Below are 19297 nucleotides of genomic sequence, written 5' to 3' on the forward strand. Positions count from 1 at the left end.
GGGCATCTCCAGTAGCGATAGGCACCTGTGTCCAGGCAGGGATCCTGTGGATTGAACAGGGTCTCTGCTGGCTGTAGTAGGAGATTAGATACACAAATACATATTTATATGTATTATATAAATATTAGATACACAAATGAATATTAGATACACAAATGAGAAGCTCAGCATGAGTGCAACATCAGTGTGAAAGCAATGCTATCTCAGAACAAAATCCTTCCTTTTCATCTCATTGCCAACCTAACATTGTAAGATGAGCCCATCTGTTTGTTGCATGTGAGGCTATGTCAGTCTGTATCAGCTATTGGTGACCAAGCTGGTTTTCTGACCTTGACTGAAGGAAGTTTTTGTTGATTTCTTACTAATTTCTGAGGTGTTTTGATATTTCCAATCAGCACAACTGAGGTTTTCACTCAGGTTTGGTATAGCTGCTATCTATGTTGTCCAGTCATACATTATTTCTAGCATTCTCTTAAACTGTTTAATATATTATGGCTTACTAAGTGAGTGAGGATTAAATGATAGCCTATTCTTTTCCTGGTCCTGTACCTTGCTCTCTACTTGCAGTTAACCCTTGTAGAGCAGGGGGGATATAAGTGAGGAACAAATTTAATTCAGCCTCGTTGATTTAATCTTTTGTTGTTACTTCCTCATTGCTAATTGTTCTGCACTTTCAATTCTGTTTTTTTTTTTTCCTTCTGGTGTATTTATAGAACCTCTTCTTACTATCTTACCAATATCCCTAACTTATGTACTCTTCTATATCCCTAGATGTGTACTCTTGTTTTCATTTTTAGAGTAAATTTATTTTGGATTTTAAGTTAATTGAGAATTCCTCACTGGAGCTGAATTGATCTAAAAATATTCCCTGCTATGACTAAAGGGTCATTTGCAATTGTGCAAATGAATATTGTCATTTGCACATTGAATTGTCATTGTCATATTGAATATTGTCTCTTACTAAATATTCTATACAACTTTTTCTAATATGGCATTTCTTAGTGATTTCATTTTTTTTCCATTAAAAATGTGCACTGTGCCTGTCATGCAGTGGTTAGGTCTATGGACCTGTTTGGAATTTTCTTTTGGAAGCTAATCCCTGCTGCTTGAAAGCTCTATTTACCAAAAAAACCAAGTTCTTGTGACACCTTGACACACATAATTGTCCTAGTGTAGACAGAGTTGTACAAGCAAAAACATCCCTTTTCCAGAGCAGGTATTTTTCTGTTTTGTGGAACTGCTTTAAGGTGTCTGTGAGACAGAACGCATTTTTGTGTACACCAGTGGAATTTAGTGGAATGGTTCCATGAGCAAACTTGCTAATGTAGGCTTAGAGTTCAGCTGTCTTGCCTTACTTTTGATATTTACTTCAGTTAAGAACAAAAAGGTGCCATATATCTTCTTAGTGTTTCACCTATATTTTTCTGTAAAATTGTATGATAAAATGATCAACACTCCAACTGTTGAACTACTGATTAGAATACTAACAGTATTCAGCATCAAATTAAATTTGAGGAAACATATGCAGAACAAAGAAAGCAAAATATCTTGAAGTAGTCAGTTGGTTTTGGTAATGAATTGCAGCTGCAAATAATTTTCATATCTGAATCCAGATTTTTGAAAACATGTGATAATACTTAATCTCGTAGTTGCCAATGAGATCAAAAACCTTCAGACTTTTTGAATATTGACCTCTAAATAACTGAAGTAAATGGCAACACTGGAAAGCTTTATTATTTGTATGAACACCCTAAAGAAAGAGAGAGTAAATATTCTAAGTGATTTGTGGCTTTGTTCAGCCAGTGTCAATTTTTCAAGTTGTGGAGGAACTTGCATGCAAAAGTTATCATCAGCCATTGCAGGGTCCACTTATTTTTTCAAGCCTCAAACTAAATCATTTTGTGGGTCAGTGATTCCCAAAGGACAGCTGTGAATCCTTGAAGCTCATCTTGGATCATGGAGTATCTTTATCACCCAGATATTAATTAGAAGTGCTGTGTGAGCAATTTGGTGCTACAGTTGCTTTATAGTTGTGCTGCTTTACAACTTAACAGTTACAGAAAACAAAATGTAGATGCATATGAACATGCTTTTATTTAAAACTAAACAAACACTTTTAAATTCTTTTGCAAAACCAGTGAATTTTTATATTTGTGTGAGGTTTGTTGCTGTTTTTACTTCAGGAGTTTGTGGAAAAGGTCTGGAAGGTTTCTCTGCTGTTGCACAGATCCCCATACTTCCTTTTTTGTTGATGAGAAATTGTTAGAGACTTTGCAAAGAACAAAAAGGTAACTGTTATGGCAAATTGTCAGGACAGTTACTTAAAAAGGTCATTTTTTGCACTGAGCTTTGGTTTGTTTGCCACAAACAAACTTGGTGCTGCCCTTGAGTTTGTGTTACTCTCTAGAACTCACCTGTTGGTGGGAGTCATACAGCACGTCTCATTTATGTGTAAGTAAAGTTAGCCAACGAAAACCCAACAGCTGTAAGTGAAGACCCTTTCTGAACACACCTCCCCCCAAGAGTTTTCTCTGTCATGTGTATGAGTGTTCATCAGAAGCAGAGATACTTTCACAAGTCCTGGGTTTTCCATGGAAGTGAGTTCCAGAGCTTAGGAACGGTCTCGCACTGGCAGGCAATATTACAGAAGAGTAGTACAGGTTGGTTCCATCAAAGACATGAATAATCATTGTCATTTGGGTATTTTGGTGATTTTACACAAACTTCCCACAAAAAAGTGAACATTCCATCTCAGTAATAGAATTCTAACAGATAATTTGTCAGGTTTGTAAGATGTAATGGCATGAAAATAATTTTCCAGTGAAACAAAACTCTTCAAAATTTTGGAATATGTTGTAGGATATGGTCATACTACCAAGAACTTTTAAAATTAAATCTTCAGCTGTTTCTAACTAAATGCTTGTTACCTGCTGCCTTTAATGATCCCTTATTTAAAATTAGATGAGGCAGATAACTTGCAAGTGACAAGCATCTGTTTCTATCATGCAGTTGGATTTTTCAGGAATTGGTAGTTTATACAGAAATATAAGGTTTCCAGCTCTTAGTTGTTTGCCCTGTATTTGATTCATGGAAAGACCAAAGAAATTTTACAGCAATCTTTGTTCTTAATTATGTGTAATCTTAGTCAATAAACTTTGAATTATGTAATTGTTTTTTTAAAAATAATTCAAAATTTCAAATTCAGAAGCCATTTCTCAAAAGCTGTAAGTTGTCCTGAAGTAAGTGGATCAGTGAAACACTGCAGCATACTCATGGAAGTGCAAAGGAGGAAGGCTTGACATGTTGAATGATCCGTTTATTACAACCTTTTTGCCAGAATGGTCACAGAGGAAATAATTCTGACAACCTAATGATGCCTATTACATTTCTGTCAAGTGGAATTGTTGTGTTACTGTCGCTGAAAGCTATTGTTTCACTCTCTTTCTACACTTTTGATGACTATCCTGCTAATTTCTTCAAGATTGTATTTCCATCTGTAACAACTGTCTGTTATAAAAATAAAGGTTAAATTTCTGGAAACAGAGATTTAACACAGTTGTGGGTTTCACAGCCTAAGGAATGCTGAACATGGCATCCACATGTTCTACTAGTGAACTTCTGTGAATACACATTAACAGCAGCATTTTTCCCTGATTTGGTATACTGCATGTGTTGCAATAAATGAAGCCAGAATTCTTAATGTCCTTACCTTTGAGGTTTTTTAAACCAAAGTATGGGTTCGTTTCTCATGTTTTTGCAAGTGTTGCCTACACAAGTGTGTGCTACATCTGATGTTTCTCTGGAGCTCAGCTTCAATGATCTGGTGAATTTTTAATATGAAAAGTGTATTTCTGCCAATTTCTTCAGTGTGGACTCAGCTATATTCCCAGAAAAAGGAAAGGGAAATGAAATCCCCATTAACAAAAAAATCTCTGCAAACAAAAAAATCACCTAAATACTTCACTTTGCACCTTGGCACATCTTATGTGGTGTGTTGGAAATGTTAGACATTCTCAGGCACTGCTTCCATATAACCATGAGGATGATCATATCAAGCCAATACCTTTCCATGGAAACTTTGTGTCAGATGCATTTTTGTAGACTAAATATCTTGGTAGCAAAGTGATACAATATGAAGTATGCAAAACTAGGATCTCAGGAAGGGCAATGCAACAGGCATCCTAATCAGTAATTTCAGTTGCAAAATCTCCCTACATAGAAATGGGTATCTCATTGAAATCATGTCAGAAAGAAATCCTGTGGGTCTCACTGCATTGCAGAGACTGTTGGAATATATAAGTGGGTGAAACTGGTGAGTGAGGGTGTTGGGGACTAAAACATAAGATGGCATGCACAGAACTGAGCCATGCAGAGGTGGGGAGATGCAAGAACACATTTAGAACTGGAATGGAAATGAACTTTGTTTTCACTGGGCCTCTTGTGTGCTGCCCACACATTAGCCTTTGCTCACACTACTTTACATGTTAAATATTTCTCAGATAAGGAGGAGGGAGTGAAAAACAGTTATGAAACACATGAATTAAACTTTGGTGTTTATATCACAAATATATCACAAACTCTCCTCCCATTTGCAAAGTCTTGTCAGATACAATTTTTAAAAACTGATGTTTTCCTTTCCTATTGATACTGAGATGCTAAAATGGAGATCTAGATTTCTAAATGTAACCTGTACCCACACATTTTGAAAGTCTATGTGACATAAAAGGTTTTTTTAGATTTGGGATATATAAAAGAATATACAGGAGAGGAAGGAACAAGTCTGGGAAGGTGCATGCTATTTCTGGTTTTGGCCATGTGAAATTTATCAGGGAAAAGATAAATAATGCTATATTTAAACGCCCTAGTGTGGCTTAATCTTCATTTGAGACTTCAAAATCTTTTCTGTAAATCTGTCTCATGTAGAATAAGCTGTGGATTGACAGAGTATTAAGTGTAGGTATCATTTTTGATATTAAAATTCAAATTGGCTTGCTAAAATTATTGGATCAACCTGCTTCTCTTTTTTTAGCAATAGGTAACATATGCCCCTTGCAGTTTTCCCTGGCCTGAATGCACATGTAGCCCCAGAAGGGAAGATGTTAATTCACTTTGATTAGGACCTTCTGCATGATGGCTACATAGGTACTTGCCATCCATCTCTGTCAGCTAGAGTTTCTTTCAACTCTGAGTTTCAGGACATCATGTGTAATGGAGGAACATGGTGCTGACCTGTTATATTGTTTCATTGTGTTTATGCTTAATAAAGGTTTGTTAATTGTAGCAGTTAATCATATGCTGCTACACTGTGCACAGTAATTTTTCCTCCATCTGGGAATAACATTTTTTACACCAACCAAATTACTGTGTCTGTCTTAATGAGGTAGTTATTGTTGTGTTTATCTAGATGAATGTATTTTACATTACTCAGGAGTAACATCAGCTCAGCAAAGAGGTCATTCCTGACAGCTCTTTGCTGATATGATTTCCTCTTTATTTTTGTCTATGAAACTTCTGTAAGCAGTTCTCTGACATTCAAAGGGTGTGAGGGAGGTAATGGCTGTGCAGAGAACCAGTATCGCTTGTGCTTCTAACAGACATGCTTTTTACCCATTTCATTGGATATTTGCATGTTGTTGTATGATCACCTTTTTAGTATTCCCCCTGTCACCACGAGATGGGGCAGGTGACCATGGAGTGCCGGGGCCATGGAAAGAATGACACAAACCAGATGGAAGCGTTTCTGGTTACTCCCTGCCTCATTTTCTTTGGTCATTTTCTTCACCATGAGAGTGGTGAGGCACTGGAACAGATTGCCCAGAAAATGGGCATCCCTGGAGGTGTTCAAGGCCAGGCTGGATGGGGCTTTGAGCAACCTGGTCTAGTGGAAGGGGTCCCTGCCTATAGCAGGACAGTTGAAACTCAATCTTTAAGGTCCCTTACAATAATTTATTTATTAAGGTCCCATTCAATGATTAACATTTTGCACCATTGAAATATAAGTGTGCCTTGTGTTTTGAACTCTTTGAAAATTACTTTAAATGTTTAAAAATTCTTCTCAGGAAAGAAAGGACACCTTTTTTGTTTTGTTTGGGGGATTTTTTAGAAATGAAATGAATATCCAAAATGCCATCGAATTTCAAAAATAAAATAATTACTTTTTATGAGTTGGCTGTGTAGCCCATTTCAAAAGTATAAAATTAAAAAAACCAAAATAAAATTAAAAAAAAAAAAAACAACAACCCAATAAAGATATGAAAGACATTTTTATTTTTTTCTTTGGAAAAATAATGGATATTTAAAGTTAGTAGGTTAGCTTACTTTTAATTCAGTGAAAATTTCATTGTGATTTCCCTCCCAAGAGATTTTAGCTGTAAGTAGAAGTTTTTCTTTGAACTAGTTTAAACTAAGGCTCTCTTTCTTGTCACGCACAGACAGGGAAATACTGCAAGATGCTGGATTAGCTTGTTCGCTTTTCATTGTTTTCTTTTGTAGCAGCAATCCGTTTAGCTATGGTATGCTGAGTTTATCTGATTAGCACTTAATGAGTGAAGGGAATAGGGGCAGTGTTGCCTGAGTTACTTAACCCTAATAAAGTTTTCACTACCTCCCCCCTCTTTCTAAATACCTGAACTTTCCTCACCCCCCACCCCTTGCCTTTTCCCTCAACTGCAGCTCATTCCCATAGGAAATGCACTCTGGCTACAGCACTGTCAGCACTAGTGCTGCCATTAGCTGGATTTTGTCCAGTGCACATTGGTCACAACAAACACCCCGCTCAACAGTGTTTGACAGTCTGTCTGGAGCTCTTACAAGCTCAACTGCTGTTCTGCTGACTCTGTGCCTTACCTGGAAACACTTACTGACTTAAAGAGTACTGACCAAAACAACCTGTAGCATGAGCATTTCTAACATAAAACCATAACTGTAAGCAATAAAATAATTTCTTGGGTTGTGCTAGCAATGACATTTTAATGAGGATTCACTGGAGCTTAAATAATTACATTATATAAAGAAATTCAAGAAAGCTGATGTTTAATAGTGCTTTAAAACTGTATATGCTATACAGATTGTGGTTGTGTTAGCATAATTAACTGAATAAGCTTCTTGCATAACTCATGTTTTCCTCTGGACTTCAACTTGATTCCCTTCCTTTAGGATTATTTTTTATTTTCATTTGCTGTTGCATTGTAAAATATTTGATAAAAAAGAAAAATTCTGAAAAATACTAGAAAAATAATTGATATGAGGTTTTGCTGCTTAACTATTTTTTGGTCGTTCTCTTAGTTTTATACAGAGGTGCAAAGTTGTCTTAATACCAATGAAAATAGGTCCAAGGAAACTGCAATTGATATCTGTGCAAGAGATTCCTTATGCATAGAGGTTCTATAACTGTTGAAGAAATAAGAAGAAAACAATAGAAATTTGGGTGAAGTGTCAATAAGATACTGGTGCTGCTTAGGAGATTTGAATCTTTATAGATTTACCTCTGAAAATATTTGCACTTATACCTGCTTAAAAATACAAATATTTTATAGAAATTCTCTCACATTTCTTTTACCACTCAGTGTTCCCAGTTTATGATAAGCATAGTAATAATAATAGAAATAATAATGATCTTAGCAACAGACATCTAGTAATCCTATTAGAGCAGAATATGTGTGTATGTTTTCAAATTTTAAAGATACTAGAAGAATATCAGAAGTGCAGGAATGCACTGGGGTACTTGAGAAGGGTAGAAGGCAACTGTGAATGTTTCTGAGGTGTGTACAGCTTCCTGCTGGGCACACCCCAGGCATTTGCCTTCGTGGGTGAGTTTCTGCAGCTGGTGGTGCTCACGTTCCCAGTGAAGTGCAGAGCAGAGTGTGTCAAGGTAAACTGCTGTCAATGGTAGAGCCCGTCTGGAAGTGTTGCACTCTGAATTAAATGGCTGCAATTTTGGAGGAGAAATCTGTTTTTTCACTTAACTGACAACCCAGTTAGTGTCATTTAAACTTCTCCTTGTTTCCATTCTTTTGTTTTGATTTGTGTTTTTGTCTGTTCCTGAATATGTATAGCTCATGCCAAACTTCCATCCAGCCATTCAGATTGAAAAAAAAAAGGTGTAAATGTGTGCATTAGGTATTGAAATATTTTGTAATTTGATTCAAAGGTTTATTTAAATCACAAAAAGTATGTGTGTGTGTTTTTCTTTTCCCCTCTCAGGTTTGCAATTATGTGTGGCTATATGTCTCAGTTTGAAAGTATACAAAACAAAATCAGGAATGGTTATCTCTTTAAGGTATGTTTTTGTAGGATTTGGGGTTGGTTGATTTTTTCAATCTATTCCTTTAAGTTATTTCCTTATATAGTGTCAAAGACAGGTTTTTCCAACACAGTTATTCAGCCTCACAGGTCTATTTTGGTGCTAAAGTTAAATTGAAAAGGTTATTATTATGTATGAAAATAAATTATATGCTTGCAAAATATAAGAATTGAGGTACGATTCTGGGAACAGCATTAAGATTTCTCATTTCTTTTGCAGTCAAAGGGGGTAGGAAAGGCAATAATGATTCTGTTTAGAAAACCAAAACATATAATAAGTGATGAACTAACACAGTTCTGCAGTCATCCTTCATGTTGCCCTTAAGTAATGTTTGTTTTAACACTGTCCTTGCAAAGGTAATTGTGTTTTTTAGAGTTAGCTGTTTGTGTTATATGTGCTACTCTCCTCTTCCTTGTCCTCAGCATTGCTTAGACACTTTCCATCCATGCCTTGCCCTCCAAGCTGATGTCCCCCCTTTCTGGGTGACAGTGAAAGGCAACAGACAAGTTCCAGTCCCTGGGGAATGCCTGGGATGGGCTCCTCTCACATCATGTCCGTGTTAGGACTTGGAGTGTGGCAGAGCTTCCCTGTGAGAGAGCATTAATTACATCTGAGCTGTGCCAAGCGAGCTAAGCCCCAAGTACTGAGCTGGGAACAAAGGGAACAAAGGGAAAATGAGAAATAACACAAGTACTGCAGCTGTTCAAGGATGGAGTTTTAAAAGAGTCCATGGTGTGAGCAGTAGCCATTTCAGGGAAGTTTTGCTCCTCACAAGTAAATCCTGAAATCTGTTGATTTGGGAAAATAGTAGTATGAAAACATAGCTCTTTTCTGAATAGCTTGTGGATATGATAATATATGTGTAAGGCAAATACTTTTCTCACTGGCTTAATTAGAAAGACACATATGTGGGGGGAAAAAAAATGTTCGAGTGAAATTTATTTTGAGAGGCAAATGGTAGGGCTGAAATATTTATTTTTTCTTCCAGTTCAGGTTGAGCAATAAGAGCTTTATTTGGTAAATTAAGGAGAGAAATAAAGGTACTCATGACCTGAAGTGAGAATGATTTTGGAAGGATCTCATTAGATACTTTATAGGTTTTGTAGTTTCACTATGAACAGAACCATTTTATTTTCTGAATTTCACATTATAATAACAGTTGGTTGTATCAAGTGCCATTTCATTAGGGCTGTCACATTCCAGGGTGGAAGGAACTATGCTTCAGTAATGAGTGCTGGCATGTAAGATCTGTTCAAGAATAATTGCTTCCTCACTGATTTGATCTGAGATAGTTTCCTAATACTAACTGTAAATGAAATTAATTTAATTGAAGTTGTTGCCTTTTTAAGACAGAAGTTCTTGAATTATTTGACTGAACTTTAGAGCTATTTAGTCCTGACTAAATACAGCATGCCTTCTTGCATTGCGTGCAATGTTGCTAAATAATTTTGTGGTTTCCCTCCATGAGGAAGGGATTTGTTAGTTAAAATTTTAGGTTGTTAGAAGACAATTGCAGCAGAAGAGAATTTCTGCATTTGTTTCTGACTTGCAGTAGTAGTTCTAAGTAGTTCTGACAAACTACTTAGAATGTAAACATGCTTGCCAAACAAACGACTAAAGCGATACTGATTTTCTTTCCAATAGGAACACCTAGACAAGGCAATTGAACTTAAGCCTCAAGATCCCTTTTTATATTACCTAAATGGAAGATGGTGCTATTCAGTAAGTTGTGTTTTATTTATCTAACATATGGATTGAGTATAATGAAAAAGTATAATTAAATAGTGTGACTTAAGACAAAGTAGGTGTTTATTTAAGTAGATGTTTTAAGCTAAATGAAGCAGACATTTACAGTTCCTGACTTCACTACCAGATGCATGATGCTCACAGCTGACCATTCCTGCCATGTAGTTAGGTAAGCTGTGCTTGTATGACCCTCATTGTTGTGTTCATGTTTTTTCTGAATGAATGAATGAAAAGTAACTGATTTTTGGAAGGGAGGAAGGATGAGGTCTTGAATTTACTTCTTTCTTCTGCCATAAACTTTCTGGGTGAACCTGGGCTGGTAACATAGCCTTGTGGTAGCTTTACTTCCCATCCATAACTTAAGTTAAAGGCTCTTACATGCTACAGGGTTATGCCTGTGGCAGCAAGGCTACCATACTGGCTTGGTAAATTCCAAGGGAATGTCCAAAAAATATTCATGCATAAAAATCTGTAATTCACCAATGAGTTTTGCAAGAAATGCAATTTGTGTCATACCAGTACAACAGGTGCTTTTAAAGATTGTTTTAGTTACATCTTTTTATTTATCTTTTTAAAGATTGTAGTAGATTCTGTAGTGATAAGTACTCATATATGAAAAAATAGAATAATTGGTTTAGAGGATTAACTGTTCATAAATTTTTTAGAAAAACTGTGCTTGTGCTTTAATAAGAGAGTTGTATTTTTGGTAATCTACATCTTTGAGGGCTCAGCTAGTACTGGTTCATCTCTAGTACTTTGAGGAATCTTTTGTTGGAAGAAAATGTTCTTGCATTGTCTATGCTGTAAAAGATCACTGTGAGTCTTCTCAGAATAATGACAGCTAATGCACAGTGAATTCCAGCCAAGCTTTTTTCTTTCGGATACTTCCAATGCAAGTCACTACAAAGTGCCGGCAAATTGGAAAGAAGGATTTGCTGTGACACATTGCAGACTTTGTCTTTATCTATAACAAGACTTAATGCAAAGTAATCTTTCAGCAGTTTTTCAGTTCATATATTTAACTTCCAGAGAGCTTTCAGCAGCTATGTTTTTTCTCTGTTGATTTGAATAAGGAATGACACCAGCTTTTTCAAGGAATTTGGCTTTTTGCTTGTCACAGCATACTCTTGAATATCAGCATTAGCTATGCAAAAATAAGTTGCTGAAGATGTTCCTATAGTATGCCTGCTGTCCTGCCTCTGAGAAGCATCTCTCTCACCAATGATTCCTTAAGCACTTTTATGCTTTGCCCAACAGCTAACTGCAGCTTCCATTTAAGCCAAATACTCCCAGATGTTTTTCATGGCTTATTTCTCATGTGAGCTGCTTCTTTTTGGAAACACACAATCTCAGTATACCTCACTTCGTTCTTATTGCACTTTTTTTTCACTCGTTTCATTTTCATGATAATCACCACTTCCTGACTGAGTAATGCATGTGGTTTGTTGTACTGTATCATTACAAATTCATATCCCACACTTGCAACATCTATGCAGGGCTTCCTTACTAAACACTGAAACCACAGATTAGCGTTTGCTTTAGGTTATGACCTGACCTGCATTTATTTAAGTGAAACAATCTACCTAAACAGATGTAGCCACTGAAATACGTAAGGATTGAATTCAGATTTCTGTTGTTGTTCTTTTTTTTGTTAATTCTTGCCCTTGTGACTGCCATAACAAAATAGTAACCTGAAACACACAGAACAGATTTTTGTACTCTAAACAAATGCAAGTATAGGACTGAATAACATCTTGTTCAACTTCTGGGGCTGTCAGCTCTTAAAAACTTACTGTCTTTCCACACTTTCAGTAGCAAGATGAGGTCATTTGGAAAAAATAGTTTTGAGGCATTACTAGTTTTAACCTTAGCCCAGTGAGATTGATAATATTCTCACTAGTTTTAGCAAAGGGAGTTGTTTCTGTGCTGATCCACTAACCCAGGTTTTGTTTGTGCATGTGATATAGGTAGTCATAGGAGCTTTTGGAAGGTATGCCAAATCCCATGCTCATGTTCTGCAGACTGTGAAGTTTCATGCTGTGGTAATTATCCCAAAAGAAGACTGTTGGCTGTGGCATCTCTACCCAAATACTTTGTCAGGGTAGAGATTATGATGGAGTGTTGAAAAATTCCTTTGTCATTCATCTATACCGGTACCTGTAGATGGAGTGATAATGCTCCTCTTAAATACTCTGTTTTTAATGTTCAGTCTCACTGTTGTTAAGGCTGGGAAGGTGTTGTCCAGTGTGAGAGAATTAAAGCAGAAAAGGGATGATTCAGGTAAGAAGGTTAGTTTTTACATTTAACCAAGCTGACTTTGGGATCAAGTTAGGATTGGCCACAGTGTTTGTTCTTTCATAGATATTGCTTCCCAGGGTATTTTTGTGTCATTTTGGTCACATATTCTTTTACTGAAGGAGTGTAGTTAAAAAAGATAACAAGTTTTTGAAATTTTATAGGCTTTTATAGCAGTTTTGTGAAATCTGATGTACTTAAGTCTTCCTAGAGTTAGGTATTTCCCATTCACTCCCGATTTAATGTTAGGCGATCTTATTACTGCTGTCTAGCATATGGGTTTTTTTGGATGACAAACAGGAATTGCATAAGATACTGTAAATGGGGATGCTTCAAGTGTAACTCAGGGCTACAGTTCATTTTCACAAATGAAAATCCATTGAGAAGACTCTGAGGTAAGAAAGTATAGAATCATAGACTCATCAATGTTAGAAGAGACCTTCAAGATCATCAAGTCCAACTGTCAATCCTGTCATCTCTAAACCAGTGGAAGCAGATGCAGAAGATTTATTGAAGACTGAAATCTATATGCAAAGACTGCATGCTGTACTAGTAAAAGCTATTTAATTAGTGGAGTTTAATCTGGCCTGGCTGCCATTTCCCATTTTCCTTAGTGCAGCACAGTCCTTTGCAAGGAGCAGTGGTACAGTGCTGCCAAGTTTTTTGCTCAGCAGTTATTCTTGCCGGGCCAGAAATGAAGTTGATGCAAGGTGTCATAGCACCTTCCAGCAGAAAGGGTGACCTGGGTTTTCACTGCCTCACATCAGCTGGGGTTTGTCTGTGATGCAAAGTGACAGACAGTTGTGCACCACCTTGTCTAAAAATCAGTTTTTGCTGATTATTTCTCCTACCATTTAAAATCAGTAGAGCTGTACAAAAGAGGAGGATCATAGAATCCTATCAGCTCTGTTAGAAAATTACTTCTGCTATCACGATCAGGTAGGCAAGTTTTTCACCAGTCATTTCATAGATGTCATGGTGGGCAAAATTTTGTGTATGAGAGCTGCTGTGTATACAAGAAGTGAATGGATCTATGGTGCATGGTATATAAGAATTATTTCCTTAAAGTTTTGGGCACAATTATCTGATAATTCTTTATAATTTTATGTTGGGGGGAGTGGTGTTAAGTGTTTTAATGTTTCAAATAGCTTATAAAACTTTTTAGGTAAGACTTATGTCTACTTGCCATTACAGGACAGGCACAGAACAGCTAGCATGTACTTGTGAAACTGGATTAGAGTCCCTGGTAAATGCTTAGTAGTGTGTTAAAAATTAGATCTCCTGGGATTTTCTTTCTGCAGGTTATATGCCATGTTTTGGATTTGTCTCTCGTGTATCCCAGTATCTGTTTGGGTTACATCTGGGAATAAATTGATACAGTTCCTTTGTGTGCTCTCTAAGTGGGTTTTCCTTACTGGAAAGTGAAAAGCCTAATTCAAGTTGGATAAATACCTGAATGTCTGTGCAGATTGTCCAGGTTCCTCAGCTGGCAAGAAAGAGAATGTTTTTGTTGGAAGCCAATATTTCAGAATTGGTGTCCAGTTACTTAATCTCTTCCAGAAGTCAAAACATTGCAAAATTATTTAGTACAATTTTACATTAATACATTGTAATGGGAAAAAAAAAGAAACTCTCTGGGGCTGTTTAATTAGGTGCCATTAATATTATACTGAAGCTGGAGCAATGCTGTGATTTACCTTTATGGAAGACAATTATGATCATGGATGGTTTTCAATTCAGGCGGGTTAGTTTCCTTCATGCCAACATCCTGGAATTTGAAAGGAGCTGTCAATGGGCAGGGTTTGCTTCTCATAAAAAACAAACAGAAGACAAAAATCCAGCCCATGTTACAGTGTATATATATGTATATATATACACTGTAACATGGGCTGGATTTTTGTATATACAGTACAGTATATATATATAAAATTTTTGCTGATCCTAGGCTAAGAAAGAGAAAGGGATATTTTTGAAATTCATTAATTCATTTTCCCAGTATTTAGGTGAGAACCACATTTTTGCCTTGGCCCTCAGAGATACAAGAGGCCTGATGGAAGAGTGCCGAGTATGAACTTAATGTTCAGCTGCAGTTTAATTCTGGGAGTGCCTTCCTTCCATCTCTGGTTATTACAGAGACTTTGGTATCAGATAAATGGATGACAGTTTGTTGACAGATCTGTAAGAGAGGTTGGTTGAGACAAGCATCTCTATTTTGGGATACTGAAGAGTGGCCTCCTCTCCTTGGCAAAGGCCAGGTTGTCAGGATGACCCACTACTCTTCAGCTCTAAGGGAGATCAGGAGTTGGCTGATGGCTCCTCAGGCCTTTGTTTGTTGCTCTTGAATGGGTGGGAGTAGCTCTCCTTATGTTTGGCAGCTAGGGAGTGATGTTCCTTGAGTGACCCAGTACATTAAAACCTGATATTCTATGGAAACACAGTGTTCCTTTCAGTGCTTCTCTGAATTTTCAGGCTTCTGGCAGGACTGACATCAGGGTTTAGGAGACCTAAAAAACCAAACCTCAACATTTGGAAATCATCTGTAGGCAAAACCAATCTTCATTCCTTAATTTTCTTGTTGTTGTAGCTGTTACTTGCAACAATAGTTGTTTACCTTATTACCTGCTGCACTGGAACACTCACTAAATGAAATCATGGTTCTGCTGTAGTTGAAGACAGTTACCCTCTCTTTATACTTGATTTTGTATAGACCTCCAGATACACTTTGCACTACTGGAGTAACTTTGATGTAGCAGTCAATTCTGCACTACACTAGAGCATGTTACACCAGGGGTTCTATTCCCTGTGCTTGCTCACAGACAAAGAATGATTAATAACTTGGTATAATAGGAATAATGTTTCCATTTCATTGACCATGGTGTAAGAGTTGCTCAAACAAAGTTATTTCAAATTAAAGACTTTGCTTATGTGCATTTAGGGGAAGAGTATAGGTTCCTGTTCATCATTATTGCTCTGGGACACAATATTGTGTATTACATATAACAGGTCTTTTCCATTTGTCCCACTTCAGTCGTAGAGAGGTGCAGACAGACTCAGGCACAGTTAAGCTGTTGTGATGGGATTCACCTCAGCTGCCTTTAGCTATCCCCAGGGTCTGTGCTCCTTTTGTAGTTGAAGAAAAGAAAGATAGGAGTGTTCATCCGAGGCTAATGTAGGTGAACAGGAATTGCCTAATGGAAGTGCCTCTCTGTATTGACCATGCAAGGAACCTGGACAACTTGTGTGAACTAGGTACTTCATATATGGAGGGCTAGGCCTGCTGTGACAAATTCATACAGCCAGTGGCATATAAGTCTCACTGAATTCTCAGATTGTCTCTGGAATAGTCACAAAGTATAATGCTGGATAGAGTGCACATTAAAAAAAAAACCTCAGTATTGCCATAGAATCATAGAATCATTAAGGTTGGAAAAGACCTCTTAAGATCAAGTCCAACTGTTTACCCTGCACTGTCCTGTTCACCACTAACCCATGTCCCCAAGTGCCACACCCACATGTCTTTGAACACTTCCAGGGAGGTGATTAGCACTTCCTTGGGCAGCCTATTCCAATGCTTGACCACCTTTTCAGTAAAGGAAATTTTTCTAAGATCCAATCTAAACCTACCCTTTGTCTGGTCCCATCATTTGTTACCTGGGAAATGAGACTGACTCCCACCTTGCTACAACCTCCTTTCAATGTGGGTGGTTTTGTGTGAAATGTGCATGTGCTTACATGCATTTCACTTTTAAACATTGTTTTAGCTTGATGGGAATGGTGAAATAAAAATGGCCAACTGCATATATGTTTGGCCTTTTTAGAAATTTGAGTAGTGCAGAGCAGCACCCAAGCCAGACAAAATAAAGACTAAAACCTCAGCAAATCAGTTCTGATTAAATCTCATAAGAAAATAAAGTAACTGCCAGGAAGAACTTGTGTTTTCAATAGTTAATTATAACTCCACATGGAAAAACTGCAATTTTGTTTCCTCACTATTGCATAACAGCAGACATGACTGTGGTAATTGTATCTGTGCAATGTGTATCTCCAGGGTGTTGCGTGCTTTTGCAGAGAACAATATAACACATTCCCTTTATTTTTACCCCCTCTCTTCCTCCTTCTTGATGTGATGGACCTAGAAATATAGAAACCCCCTTCCTCATCCAAGAGAAGAGAGAACAAGTCAACAGTAGATTGACATGAAAAAACCAGCACTTTGGCAAAAATGCTTTTAATAACTCTTGCAGAATATGTCTCAGAAACTATACAACAGTGAGAGAAATTAAATGGGGAAGGAAATTATATCTATACCTACAATTAGAAGTTTTAAGCAGCATGTTGCACTTTGTAACACAGTGGGAAAGCACTGCAGGGACAACACATCTTGTTGCCAATGAGTAAGAACACCATGACTGCTGGAGAGGTTTTGTAAAAAACATTTTATGTTCTCAGAAGAAGCTTCAAAGGTGAGATATGTGAAAGACAATGAAAACAAAAGCTTTATTTTTGTAATATTGTTTCTCTCTGGGTTATAATTTATTTCTTGGGTGTGAGACACTTACTGACAACATGTAACAAATAAGGCTTTGGGACCCTGCTGAGCAGCTAGCAAGACTTGAACAGGATGCCTTCTGTCTTCACTCAATGCTGCTCTTATGTGGTTAGAGACATTGTGGCCAGATGAGAAAACATGACCCTGTGTGTTTTCCTGCTGCATGCTGACCTGTATTTCTGGTCTTTGCAATGGTATTTTTCATTTGCAACAAGAAGTAGGTAGAACTTGGTGTCTTAAAAGGAGAAGCATTCTGGTTGGTAGCTGTGGGTAATTATGAGAGAGTGGATTCTTGTATTTTACAATTATTATCTGACATCTCCTGCATAATTGCTGGATATAGGTGGAGCTGGTAGGGGGAGCAGCAACAGCCCTGCAGATATTGAAAAGCCAGGGAATGAGGCAGGAATAATCTAAAACAAAGCAAAACCATTTTAAATTTTGTAGTAGTAGGAGAGACTTGAGTTCAAGGCTGAACTCTGTTATTTGAATTGCAGCTCCTTCTGAAAAAGAGATGTTCCTGTGTGATTCATATCTCTCTCCAAGTCTCTGATGTGAGGCTCTCTTTCTTTGCCTGTGTGTGCCTCTTCTCTGTGTTGCCTCTGCATAGATCAGGCCAGAACCTTGTTTTTTGGCCATTTTTTGACTCTCTGCTCTGTGACAGGAGCCATCAGTGCTGTGGTTCAAATAGTCATGTGAAGGAAAAAAATCCTGGCTTTTCTGTACAAAAGAAAAAAAGGTGTGGTAGAAGTATCCAAAGGAAAGTGGCTTCACTCCTCTACTTAAACAGGCTCTTCTTTCACATTGTATTTCTTAGCAACTCCATCCTTTGCTAGAGATGTGAGGATTGGGTGATAGAGCCAAATACCTTATGGCAGTAACCAAGGCAGTTTCTGTCGGGTGTCAGTGTACGTAAGGGAAGAAATAATGTGCATTGTGTAGCAATATGATAATTCCCTAAAGTGCTTTTATAGCAGCTCATATTCCTGAAATTAGAAGAGGTCATTGGCAAGTGTTATTTGTCAGATAGGAAGAGCTAAAAATGAAGTCTATTTCTTAACACTGGTTGTCACCAGCTTCTGTGTAATAAATGAACTTGTTATACAAGCTTCAAAACCACATTTTTACTGCAGCAACAGCTATTCATAATGTAAGAAAGTAGTCAAATGCATAGATTGTCATGCAAAGCTGTCTATCTCATGAAAACCTTAGCAAGTTTCAAGCAATATTTCTAGTCTTAGGTTTTTAAAAAAGGCAAGATGCTCTGAAACCTAAAATGTACTTTAAGCTTTGCACATGGAAGTAACCTTATATTGAGGATGTTGGTGTTTCATCATATGACTCTAAAATCCAAAGACTGCTTTGAGCTGGCCAAACTTGACACTATAATGCATTCCTTTACAGGTTCTTTTCCAAAATATGTTGTATAGGTAGTACAATACAAAAGACAGTATTTACTGCAAAACTGAGAAGCAACTCTAAAGAAATCTTTTCTTTCTTTCTTTCTTTCTTTCTTTCTTTCTTTCTTTCTTTCTTTCTTTCTTTCTTTCTTTCTTTCTTTCTTTCTTTCTTTCTTTCTTTCTTTCTATTTTATTTTATTTTATTTTATTTTATTTTATTTTATTTTATTTTATTTTATTTTATTCTAGGTAGCTCAGTTGTCTTGGCTTGAAAAGAAAGTAGCTGCTGCTCTCTTTGGGACTCCACCAACTTCAACAGTAGAAGAAGCATTGCAGAATTTCCTTAAGGTAAGTCCTAGCCAAGAGTTTTCCTGTGTTGCTGTTTACCAGATGTTATATGTGAGTATTGTCAAGATGTCTGTTCAACGGACCATGTTCAGTAGCTATAAATTCAGGGCTCCTCTAAATACCACTGAGCTTTCTATTAATTTTTTTTTTCTTTTCAGTTTTAAAATTAGTTTGGACATGAGTGGTTAACACCTCTCTTTTCTTTATTTAGTTTCAGGAAATTCTCCAATTAATTGCCATGGTTAATAGTTATTGAATTGAATGTGATATGGATATAGATTAGTTACATATGCTGCTGAAACAGATGAACCATAGTGATAATTGCTGATTTGCCTGTTTCTGCAAGAGAGTTGACAAGGGAGTTGATAGGCAAGGAAAACTTTGACATTCTGATAGTTTTCTTTTGTCTGATCTGAAACTTTTTTCCATTGAATTTCAGTAGAAGCCTTTCTTACTTGTGGAGATGAAATGGCTTTTGTAGTGAAGTAGAGAAGAAAGCTCTGTCATATAGGTCCATATTCCTAGGCATTCTTCTATTTGAACACAGTTATGAGAAAACACCACATGAATAAAATAAATCTATCTTTTATTGCTTTCCATATGAATCATTTCTGCTTCTGGAGCTCAAAAGCATGCAAACTTTTCACATGACTGTTT

The 19297-nt window shown here is 36.9% G+C and overlaps 1 protein-coding gene across 3 annotated transcripts in view; it reads left to right on the plus strand.

Annotated features, from left to right (window-relative positions):
• RMDN2 (regulator of microtubule dynamics 2) overlaps positions 1-19297 on the plus strand; it is a 46880-nt gene that overhangs the window by 16170 nt on the left and 11413 nt on the right. For all 3 annotated transcript variants that reach the window (XM_053937443.1, XM_053937444.1, XM_053937442.1), the window contains exons 6-8: positions 8203-8278; positions 9947-10024; positions 18542-18640. In XM_053937443.1, coding sequence (XP_053793418.1) covers positions 8203-8278; positions 9947-10024; positions 18542-18640 — 253 coding nt within the window. The remainder of the gene's footprint in view (positions 1-8202; positions 8279-9946; positions 10025-18541; positions 18641-19297) is intronic.

Source organism: Vidua chalybeata, chromosome 3 (assembly GCF_026979565.1).
Source record: "Vidua chalybeata isolate OUT-0048 chromosome 3, bVidCha1 merged haplotype, whole genome shotgun sequence".
Classification (NCBI taxonomy): domain Eukaryota; kingdom Metazoa; phylum Chordata; class Aves; order Passeriformes; family Viduidae; genus Vidua; species Vidua chalybeata.